The sequence below is a fragment of the Zalophus californianus genome, chromosome 10, assembly GCF_009762305.2.
Source record: "Zalophus californianus isolate mZalCal1 chromosome 10, mZalCal1.pri.v2, whole genome shotgun sequence".
NCBI lineage: Eukaryota > Metazoa > Chordata > Mammalia > Carnivora > Otariidae > Zalophus > Zalophus californianus.
The window spans coordinates 96,736,098-96,747,934 of NC_045604.1; the positions used below are offsets into that span (position 1 = coordinate 96,736,098).

The 11,837-nt window shown below is 45.0% G+C and overlaps 1 protein-coding gene across 1 annotated transcript; it reads right to left on the bottom strand.

Annotated features, from left to right (window-relative positions):
- Positions 1-4,649: 4,649 nt before the first annotated feature.
- ZNF785 (zinc finger protein 785) lies at positions 4,650-8,624 on the bottom strand. Its single transcript, XM_035722469.1, has 3 exons — positions 8,298-8,624; positions 8,022-8,096; positions 4,650-7,195 (listed from the first exon to the last, which is right to left on the bottom strand). The coding sequence occupies exons 1-3, from the start codon at positions 8,500-8,502 to the stop codon at positions 6,468-6,470; spliced, it is 1,008 nt and encodes a 335-aa protein (XP_035578362.1). The 5' UTR covers positions 8,503-8,624; the 3' UTR covers positions 4,650-6,467.
- Between the last annotated feature and the right edge of the window lie 3,213 nt (positions 8,625-11,837).

Sequence of the window (11,837 nt, forward strand, 5' to 3'; positions counted from 1 at the left end):
TTTTTTATGGTTGAATAATATTCCATTGTATGGATACAGGTTTCCCCTGCTGTCCCAAAGTAGAGCATTTCTATGAAACCTTTCATAAGCTGAAATGGTGTAAAGCAAAGAAGTAATTACCACTAATTCATATGGAAAATTTTTTGAGCATTCCCAGACTCCAAAAATAACCTCTCTTAAGGCTTTACTGATACCTTAGGACACATCTTGCTAAAAGATGCACAGAATAAATGTAGGCCAAGCACAGATGCTCACGTATTTCAAAGCTCTAATAGCTTGATGCTGAGAGGCTGAGTGTAGCTCCCTGGGAAGGAGCTTGGTGGGGCCAGTCTCCCTGCTTGGGGTGTGAGCTGCCTCTAAAAGTAAAAATCCTCTTCAGATTTCTTTTGGTTAGTGAAAACAGGTACTAATGTAGGTTTTTCTTAAAATGAAGTGGCCTAATGGGAGCTTCTGAAAAGTGAGGGGACAGCTGGGGCACCTGGGTGATGCAGTCCTTTGGGCATTGGACTCTTGGTTTGGCTCAGGTTTGATCTTGGGGTTGTGGGATCAAGCCCTGTGTCCAGCTCCGTGCTCAATCTGCTTGTGTTTTTCTCTCCCTCTCCTTCTGCCCCTCCCCACTGTGCTCTCTCCCTCTCTCTCAAAATAAATAAAATAAATCTTAAAAAAAGAAAAAAGAAAAATGAGGGGACACCTGTATACCATATTTTGTTTATCCACTCATCAGTTGATGGAAATTTGAGTTGTTTTTACTTTTCGTGTTGCTGTGAACATTTGTGTAAGGCATTTTGTTTAATCGTTTTGAGATAAAATTCACTCATTAGATAATTCATGCATTTATTTATTTATTTTTTAAGATTTTATTTATTTATTTGACAGAGAGACACAGCGAGAGAGCGAACACAAGAGGGGGAAGTGGAGAGGGAGAAGCAGGCTTCCCGCAGAGCAGGGAGCCCAATGCAGGGCTCGATCCCACGACCCTGGGATCAGGACCTGAGCCGAAGGCAGATGCTTGACAACTGAGCCACCCAAGCGCCCCTAATTCATGCGTTTAAATTGTACAGTTCAATGGGTTTGGGTATATTACATTATTTTTTTTAATTGTGGTAAAATATACAAGACATAGTATTTGCCACTTTAATCATTTTTAAGTTTACAGTTCAGTGGCATTAATTACATACATGCTGTGCGTCTATCACCACTCTTTCCGAAACATTTTCACCACTGCAAAAGGAAACTGGGAATCCACAAGGTGGTCGCTCCCCATTCTTTTCCCCAGCTCCTGGTAACTTCCAGCTTGCTTTATGTGCCTATGAATTTCCCTGTTCTAGGTACCTTATGTCAGTGGAACTGTATAACACCTGTCTTTTGTGTCTAACTTATTTCACTGCCATCTTAACCATTTTTTAAGTGTATGGTTCAGTGGTATTAAGTACATTCACATTGTTGCACAACCATCATCATCATCCTCTCTAAAACTTTTTCATCTTCACAAACTGAATCAATACACTTTTAACTCTTAGCCTTTCTTCTGGAGCTTGCATTTATGTATGTATGTATGTATGTATATATTTATAGATTTTATTTATTTAACAGAGAGAGAGACTGCGAGAGAGGGAACACAAGCAGGGGGAGTGGGAGAGGGAGAAGCAGGCTTCCCGCTGAGCAGGGAGCCCGATGAGGGGCTCAATCCCAGGACCCTTTTCTCCCTCTCCCTCTGCCTGCTGCTTCCCTTGCTTGTACACTCTCTCTGTCAAAAATAAATCTTAAAAAAAAAAATATGCTTTAGATTCTCTCCCTCTGCCCACCCCCAACCCCTGCTTGCTCCCACCCTGTGTACACATGCTCTCTCTCTCTCACTCAAAAAAACTCCTTAAAAAAATGCTTTTACTCTTGTTTCTTGATATATTAATTTTTTGTATTTATTTTTTTTAAAGATTTTATTTGTCAGAAAGAGAGAGAGTGTGTGCACAAGCAGGGGGAGCAGCAGGTAGAGGGAGAAGCAGACTCCCCACTGAGCGAGGAGGCCGATGCGGGACTTGATCCCAGGACTCTGGGATCATGACCTGAGCCAAAGGCAGATGCTTAACCGACTGAGCCACCCAAGCATCCCTTGATATATTCATTTTAGAAATTATTTGTGGGCATCTTGCTATGATACTTGCTCAGTTTCTAGCCCCATCTCCTTCACCTCTTTTCCCGACATAATGCAATAAATTATTATGAAATTTCCTGGGGCACCTGGGTGTCTCAGTAGGTTGAGCATCCGACTCGAGTTCAGCTCAGCTCATGATCTCAGAGTCTTGAGATCCAGCCTCATATCAGGCTCCGTGCTCAGCACAAAGTCTGCTTGTTCTCTTCCCTCCCCATCTGCCCCTTCCCCTGCTTGCACGCTTGAAATCTATCTAAAATAAATAAATAAATAGCTAGATAAATAAATAACATCTTAAAAAAAAAGTCCTGTACATGCTATGATTATGTTTCCTTTCTTGTCAACTGTTTGCTCTTTTTTACTGAAACATACTTGACATAGAACATGTGTAAATGTAAGGTGTACAACATGTTGTTTTGATAAATTTATATATTGTAATATGATTGCCATTGTGATTGTTGGCCTTTTTAAAAATTTCCAGTTGTATTCCCTTTCAGTTGCATTATCTGTGCTTTCTGCTTTTTTTAAATTTTTATTTTTTTTAGATTTTATTTATTTATTTGAGAGAGAGTGAAATCAAGAGAGATCACAGAGGGAGAGGGAGAAGCAGACTCTCCTCTGAGCAGAGCCTAATGCGGGGCTCCATCCCAGGACCCTGGGATCATGACCCAAGCCAAAGGCAGACACTTAACCAACTGAGCCATCCAGGTGCCCCCGTTTTTTGTTTTTGTTTTTTATTAAAGATTTTATTTATTCATTTGAGAGAGAGACAAGCATGAGCGGGTCAGGGGCAGAGAAAGAAGCAGACTCCCTGCTGAGCTTGGAGCCTGATGGTTGGGCTCAATCCTGGGACTCCGAGACTGTGACCTGAGCTAAAGGCAGACGCTTAACTGACTGAGGCACCCAGGCGCCCCTCTGCTTCTTTAAGTTGTTTTAAATTACCAGGGATAGCATCAAATCTCAGATTACCATTTTTTCCCTGGGAAACCTCCTTCCTTGACCCCTCGGTCTTCTCTCTCCAGACTTGCCTGGGCCTCAGCTGTCATCCAGGGTCTGACTTCCCTACTGTCCTGAATTGTATCCTCTGCTTCCTAGTTTCAATATCTTCCTATTTTTTAGTGGAGATGGATCATCTTAATGGTTTGTGGCATTGGGCTATAGATACTAGATAGCTTTTTTTTTTTTTTAAGATTTTATTTATTTGTCAGAGAGAGATGGAGAGAGCATAAGCAGGGAGAGCGGCAGACAGAGGGAGAAGCAGGCTCCCCGCTAAGCAAGGAGCCGGATGCGGGATTCGATCCCAGGACCCTAGGATCGTGACCTGAGCCGAAGGCAGCCGCTTAACCAACTGAGCCACCCAGGCGTCCCTAGATACTAGATAGCTTTATCCCATTGGGAATATTCCTGCAATCAGGCAGGATGCCAGGTGCTCTTTGCTAAGCATGGGGCTAGTCGTTGGATTAACGAACAAAACCTACATCTCTGTTGACAGCAGTGCACTATCTGGTCTTGGAACCTTGGATCTCCTGCCTGCCCTAGCACACGCTGTCTCTCTTTTGTGTTCACAAATGTCCTTCATTGCTAAGTTAGTGCCTTCTCCGTCTTTATATTTTCTTGCCCCACCCTTGCTGTTTTTCACCTGGAATACTTCTGGCTTTTGGTATGACTTCTGCTGATTTCATCTCAACAATTACCTGCTTGTTCTGTAACTTTTTAAACTTGAGTCCTGGAGGGACCTCACTGCACTCATTGTGGTGAATAGTGTAGAAATGGAATAAGGAAAAACGTATCTTCAGATAAGAGTCTCCTTCTAAACGGAGAATCAACTTTACCTAAAGAGAAACTACAAAGGATTTCACCTGGACCAAAAAATAGTTTTGTTTACTCAGGTAGTATGTTATAAATCACTTCTTTTTGCACCAGGGATAGAGAAAACTTAAGGAGATGGAGCTAAACAATGAACTGGGTGTTAACTAATGAGATTGAAATAAAGGTTCAAGACTAAAACTGCCCCATCCTAAGTGGCTGATGTTATGTTGTTTTTCCTGCCAAACATTATAAAAATACAAAGATGCTCTTGCTTTCAAATTGTTTTATTGCCCACCAAACTGTATGTTTGTTCCAGAATCTTAATCAGACATAATTATAAGAAATTATAAAACATACAATGATACAGTTCATAAATTTTACTTGTGTATAACAAGCTGCATTTGAATTTTTTTTTAAAGATTTTATTTATTTGAGGGATGCCTGGGTGGCTCAGTCATTAAGCATCTGCCTTCGGCTCAGGTCATAATCCCAGGGTGCTGGGATTGAGCCCCACGTCTGGCTCCCTGCTCAGAGGGAGGCCTGCTTCTCCCTCTCCCATCCCCCTGCTTGTGTTCCTGCTCTCGCTATCTCTCTCTCTGTCAAATAAACAAATCTTTAAAAAAAAAAAAGATTTTATTTATTTGAGAGAGTGAGAGCGAGCAGGGGTAGGGGCACAGGGAGGGAGAGAATCTCAAGCCGACTCCACACTGAGCGCAGAGCCCCACACAGGGCTCATCTCACAAACCTGAGATCACGACCCAAGCTGAAACCAAGAGTCCAAGGCTCAACTGACTGAGCCACCCAGGCGTGCCAGCGTATCTGAATTTTAAGGGAGAGCTAAAGTTTCTTGCATAAAGCTTAGCCTTCTTCCATTGAAGTGTTTAGGGATGAAGTATAATGATGCCTGCAACTTACTGTGAAATAAGATGTATAAATGAACAGTTAGGGGATGGATTCGATTGACATGTGATAAAGCAAATGTAGCACAATTATAGAATCTAGATTATAGAAAGGGTGTGAGTGTTTCCCAAAAAAATTCTTACAACTCTTTTGAACGAAAAATGTTAGTAAAACGTTGTGGGGGCACTCAGCCACTTGTTCTTCAAACTACGACGATCTGTGAGGTGCTTTCATGTTTTATCTCAGACAACCCTGTGGAGTTGCCAAGCGAGACAGTGAAGGCTTAGAAAGGTTGAATGATAAGCTTATGGCCCCACAGCTAGTGGGGACTGAGCCAAACCTGGAATCCAGGTCTTACCAATTCAGGAGAGCCTATGTGGTGTGGTAAAATAACACCCAGTTTCCATTCATAATCATCTTTGGAACCCAGGGGTTCCAAGAGCAGTCTCTTGTTCACAGAGATAACTGAGTCCCCCAGGACCACTCCTAGCATGCAGCTGTGCTTAGTCCCACCCACGTCCTGATTCCATCAGTAGTCTCCTGATCAGAAGTACGGCTAGCAGATCAAAGTGGGTCAGAAAGACCCCTCCTAACTGCTGACACATACAAGCATTACACTAAAAACTACACTGGAGATACTTGGCCTTGATTTCAAGCCTAATCACAAGTAATTTACTCTCTTAAATAGAAGTGCCAACATTATGTTTCCAGTTGCTGTAGCCCAAGAACACATCTTTATTCAGGAGATGTAAAATCCGGACGACATGCAAATATCTGAAGAGAAAAACACTGCAATCACTAATTCATAAAAGTTTGAGGGGGAAAAAAAACCCCTTTACACTAAGCTTGATACTTTTGTGCACTAGGAGCAGAGTGAGCATGGGGCAGGATGGTTCCCCACCTGAAGCCATTGTTCTCCTCCCTATGGTCACCTTCAAGATTTTAAGACCAAAGAGTGCCAACGGTGGCTTGACACCGCATGCGTCTCCTTGCCAGATGTCTCATCGGCACTGGGTAAAAGAATCCTTGGATGAGCTTCCCCCCGCCCCCCAGGGGATAGGCCCAAGGTGTGTTCTTGCATGTGGGGACCCCATCTCTAAGGAACAGGAGAGTTACAGGCCAGAAAGCAGAATGCTCTAATGGAGAGAACAATCCGGGGGGGGGGGTGGTGGAAAGCCAGGTAGGTAAATGATTTGCTGGGAAGAAATTCCAAGTGGGACTTGGAAGTGGGAGCAGGAGCTCAGAAAATGGGGTCAGCCTTCAGGTGGCCTTTCAGATTCCTGCCTCCTTCCAAAGGACCAGCTCTGTGCTCCCTTAACTCAGAGCTTTGTTTTCCTTCAATGCCTACTTCCTTTCCATTCCTTATCCCCCAAATGCATAAACTTTGCCTTTTCCCTTCCAAAGAAAACATCTCTTGTGAGCTCTATCACCCACATTCTTGAAATATATCTGGAAAGTACCGGAAATGAACTGGGGGATCCTGGCCTCCCAAAACAAGGATCGGCTCCGAGAGCCCTACTGCAGGCCGTCGCCACCTCAGCCTCTTGCCAGAGCAGTGGACCCACTGATGGGTTTCCAAGGCATACCTGCGCTTAAAGCCTTTCCCACACTATGGACAGGGGAAGGGCCGGCTGTCAGAGTGAATGCGCTGGTGACTGAGGAGAGATGAGTAGGTGAAGCGGAGGCCACAGTCTGGGCAAGGGTAGGGCTTCTCGCCCGTATGTGTGCGCCTGTGGATAGCCAGCAGGGAGCTGTAGGCAAAATGGAGGCCGCAGCTGGGACAGCTGTAGGGCTTCTCGCCTGTGTGTTTGCGCTGGTGGATGGCTAGCAGGTAGGGGTAAGTGAAGCGACTTTGGCAGTCTGGGCATGGGTAGGGCTTCTCCCCGCTGTGAGCCCGTCTATGGATGGCCAGGGAACCCCTCTGGCGGAAACGTCGTCCACAGTCAGGGCAGGAGTAGGGCTTTTCACCTGTGTGGATGACCTGATGCTGGAGCAGGTACTTGCGCTGGGAGAAATGAGCCTGGCACTGGTCACAGGGGAAGGGCTGCTCCCCAGAGTGGACCTGCTTGTGGTTGGCCAGGAGGGAGGGGTAGCTGAAGTTGTGGCCACAGTCTGGGCAAGAGTAGGGTGATTTGCGGGTCGTGGTGTCCTTGAACCAAGGCTTGACTGGGCTCCGCCCTGAGTTCCAGCAGAGCGCTGGGCAGGAGGCTCTGTGATTGGCACCAGATGGCCTGCTGGATGGTAACCACTCCTCGAGAGACACTTCCTCATGCTCCATCTCTTTTTGCTTTGGACTCTTCTTCAGTTCTTCTTTCTCTTCACTCTCATCCCTGGATCCTGAGACAGGGAAAAAGATAAAACCTGAAACTCAGGAGCACATTCCATACAGTGGCCTTCCCTGGGAGGCAGCATGAGTGTCTGAGTATATGGCAGTCTTTGAGACTGGGGCCTCATCAAGCCCAGAAAGCCATCCTGGAGTAAAAGCAAAATTCATCGTCTGGCTGGTGTTAACACAAGAAAGTTCTGAAAACTGGAGATAAATGGAGGTGTCAATAATATTGAACCCCTACTCTCAGGCAATGAGGGTGGTGATGGTCCCAGCCTTCATAGAGCTTACGGTCCTGAACCTGTTTATGATCCCTTTGCAAAATAGCCATTAAATGATCTCCCTTGGTGCCATTCAAGGCCATCGCCAAAATGTCTACACTTGGACTGTACTCCAGGTTCCACGGGAAGACCTGGGAACAAGCATTTATGACATGGCTGCAGAGAAAACACCTTTTCTTGATTTTAAGATCGCTGATGAATGACATTATCATTACAGTGTGATCCACATAATAGCCAAAAGGAACATTTGTCTTCATTTTATTACACAACAAAAACCAAATTACGGATGTGTTTCTCCTTTCCCTTGGCTGCCCTGGCAACTCGGGCACTATTTTGCACTAAACTGGGGATTCCCTGATTAATTAAGTGGTGCTGTAAGTCCCAATTTAGCTCTTCTATGAGCCATTCTGCAGTGACACTGGAACTTTCTGGAGATGAGGTGTAGGGAGACACGATGGGGCTTTGGAGGAGGCGGTGTGTACTGTGGATCCCAGTTGGGGGAAGGGGTTCTCAAAGGTCCCATACTGGGTTTGAAGTGAAGTACCTGTTACCTTACCCCTGTCTCTGATGACAGCTGCTCGGGTCTCACCCTCTGGATCCTGGGCCTCCGGGCTCCACGCCTCCACCTCTCCTTCCACCCAAGAAATAAAAGCGGGTTTAGGGCCTGAAAATCCTGCGGAGGGGAAACACTGGGTTCGGCTGAGAACCCGAGAGGGGAGGATGAGGGTGCTTCCTCAGTGCCCGACACTTCCAGCCCACTTGTCTCTGGGGACATCAGTTAGTCCCCGCTTCCCACGTATTACTGGGTCTTGGCTGGACCGCCGGGCCTCACCGAGCGCGCCCAGGAGGCCGTAGGTCTCCCGCATCACGTCCCGGTACAGGGCCCTCTGCGCGGGCCGCAGACAGCCCCACTCCTCGGGGGAGAAGTACACGGCCACGTCCGCGAAGCTCACGGCCCCGGGGCTGCTTTCTCTCGTCGGCCCTCTCCCGGCCTCCCCGGGTACATCCGCCGGGAGAGGGGCCAGGGGCGGCGCCATGGGCAAGCTCTCCAGTGCTACGCCAAGAGAGGCTTCCGGAATATGTGGAAACGCTAGAGCCTTCCTGGCTTCTGAAAAGGTCCTTAAGGGCCAGAGCACTGCCCTTGACCAACATGGCGTCCCTCCGGACTCAATCTCCCTTGCCTTTCCCGTCTGCGGTTAGGTACCAAGGGGAAAACCAGAAGGGAGGTTGGAGCCGCAGCGCAGCCAACCGTAGATGACGTGCGTTGATTGGACAGCGCTGGGTGGACTGGAGAAGACGGAAGGCTGTGATTGGTCGTGCCGGAGCGGCATATTTGAAAGGCTGAAGGGAAGGGAGTGACTGGTCTGAAGGTGGCGGGAGCTGAGGGACAGTAGGCTCTTTTTTCACCTGGCTTTTCCCCGGACAGGTCCTAAAAAAAGAGGTTTTGACGGGTTGGAGCTATTCCCTTCTACTACTACATGAGGCCGATGCTAGCAGATGCCGATGTCCCAGGCCTGGAGGTGAGTAAAAGCCGACGGGCTAAGGCCGATTCTGGAGATGTTGGAAGTGAGGGATGGCCCGTCCCCGCCTGCTCTGGGTACTCAGGGCAAGGCTACCCCGGTTCTTACCGGTATTTGATTTGACCCATGCCCCGAGGTCACAGATGTCTTGACTTTAACAGACTCAGCAGCTGAGGAACAGAAAGCCTAGGTGACTGCTCACGGGCGGCAGAGCCGGATTCAAAGTTATTTTCTGGCTTCCAGGTTCAGCTAAGCGCTAAGGCTTAGCTAAGTGCTTACTGTACCCTGTCTCAATCGGAAAACTTGTGTTTAAATTACAGCTTATAAATGAGTAATAAAACTGGGAAACGAATCAGATCATCTCTTAATCTGTTTTTCAGACTTTAACAACTAACATTCATAGGAGCAGCAAAGGAAAGTTCTAGAGATATAACAAAAAAGCTGACCATCCCCACAGTGCAACCACTTGGAACACATAGTATAGTTTTACAATTCATGTGGCTATGCATTCTATTTCATAATATAACCACATTCAATAGAATGCATAGTCAAAAGTAAGATTTGCAAATGTTGAACGCTCTTACACTACAGGTGGAGTGTAAGTTGGTACAACTACTTTGGAAAACTGGCAGTATCTACTAAAGCTAAATATATGCATACCTATGACCCAGCAATACCACTTCTCCCTGTCTACCCAACAAATGTGTATACATATGTTTACTGAAAGACATGTGCTCAAATGTTCACAGCAACACTAGTTGCAATAGGCAAAACCCAGAAACTATCCACAACAGTAGAAAAACGAATTAAAATATTGTGGAATATTCATGGGAATACTATTTACAGAATACTATTCATAGAATACTGCTCAGAAATGAGAATGAATGATATAGAATTACAAGCATAATGTGGATGAATCTTGCAGACATGGTGTTGAGCAAAAGAAGCCAGACACAAAATAATATGTAATATGTGATTCCATTTATATAAAACATAAAATTTGGCAAAACTAATCCAAGCTATTACTAATCCAAGTTTTTTGTTTGTGAAGTGCTGATAATCTGTTTCTTGATCTAGATGCTGGTTACACAGAAGTGTTCCGTTTGTGAAAACCTGCACACTTATGTATGTGTGTTATGCTTCAATTAAAAAAAAAAGTCTCCTCCCTCTAGTTTTCCTTCCCCTTCCCAGAGGCAACCTCTGTTACCGGCTTCTTGTGTCCTTCTGGACATAATTTAGGTACATAAAAACATATTTTTTTTTTCTTTTCACAAGTAGCATAATAAACACCCTGTTCACTTTGCTTTCTTTTCTCACTTGATGCATCTTGTAGATTGTTTAATTTCAGCACACATAGATTGCTTTTTTTAATGGCTGCGTACATAGTGTTCCGCTATATGGATAAAACAGTTTATTTAGTTCATTTTCTGTTGATGAGCAATTAGTTTGTTTCCAGTCTTACTACCATAAGATACTGTAATCACATCCTTAGATATACTTCTTTAGATGCATATATTAGCATGTCTGTAGAATAAAATTCTAGAAGCAGAATTGCTGATTCAAAGATTTTCTCCCAAATCCACAAGAAGCATTGATATCCAGAAGATATATTTATTTTGTATCTTCAAGATGCCCAATTTTGAGAAGCGTGGTTTTAAGGTCTTTTATTTATTCAGGTGACATGGCAGACAGAGTAATGGACACCAAAGATGTCCATGTTCTAATCCCTGAAACCTGGGAATATGTTATATTGGCAAACAGGACTTTGCAGATGTGATCAATCTAAGGATTTTCAGATGGGAAGACTATCTTGAATTATCCCAGTGTGTCCAATGTACTTACAATGATCCTTATTAAAGAGAGATAAGAGGCTCCTCTGGGCTCGGAGCTAGTTTGCAGCGACATGGCTAAAATGCACCAAGAAGGTCAGAATTGTCAGTAAATAAGGACCCATTATGGTGCCTCCGTCAGGAAAATGATGAAGAAAATTGAAATAAGGGGCGCTTGGGTGACTCAGTCGGTTAAGCCTCTGCCTACAGCTCAGGTCATGGTCCTGGAGTCCTGGGATCTAGCCCCGCATCGGGCTCCCTGCTCTGTGGGGAGTCTGCTTCTCCCTCTCTCTCTGCTCCTTACCCCCCAACTCATGCTCTCTCTCTCTCTCTCTCACTCTCTGAAATAAAATCTTAAAAAAAAAAATTGAAATAAGCCAGCACACCAAGTACATTTTTGCTCCTTCTGTGGCAAACCAAAGATGAAAACACGAGCTGTGACAATCTGGCATTGTGGTTCCTGCATGAAAATGATAGATGGTGGTGCCTGGACCTACGAGACTGCTTCTGTTGTCCATCAGAAGACTGAAGGAATTTTTTTCATTTGAAACATTGCTAGCCTATAATAAATGAGTTAATTTATGTAAACAAAAAAATGGGAGGGAGGAGGCAGGAAGATCAAAGTCGAAAAAGATGTGACAACAAAAACAGGTGGGAGTGATGGATTGCTGGAAAGGGGACACAAACCAAGGACTTTGGGCAGCTTCTAGAGGCTGGAAGAGGCAAGGGAAGGATTCTCCCCTAGAGACTGGCCAATGCAACCTTGCTAACACCTTGATTTTAGTCCTGTAAGACCTGTTTTCACACTTCTGACCTACAGAATTGTAAGATAATAAATTTGTGTTATTTTAAACCACCTAGTTTGGTAATTTCTTGTAGTAGCAATGAGAAACTAATCCAGGTAACCTTCCTGAGGAGCTCTTTCTGAGCTTTATCAGGTACTGTATTGGGTGTGGGAGCACTCTCCCAGCTCTGAATTCAAGAATTGAAGATCTGAAAGAAGCATTACTCAAAGAGATTATG

Coding starts and splice junctions, on each gene's coding strand:
- ZNF785 (XM_035722469.1), bottom strand. CDS start 8,502: ATGGCGCCGCCCCTGGCCCCTCTCCCGGCGGATGTACCCGGGGAGGCC. Junction 8,097..8,297: donor CGGCCTCCTGGGCGCGCTCG/GTGAGGCCCGGC, acceptor CTTGGGTGGAAG/GAGAGGTGGAGGCGTGGAGC. Junction 7,196..8,021: donor AGCTGTCATCAGAGACAGGG/GTAAGGTAACAG, acceptor TCCCTGTCTCAG/GATCCAGGGATGAGAGTGAA.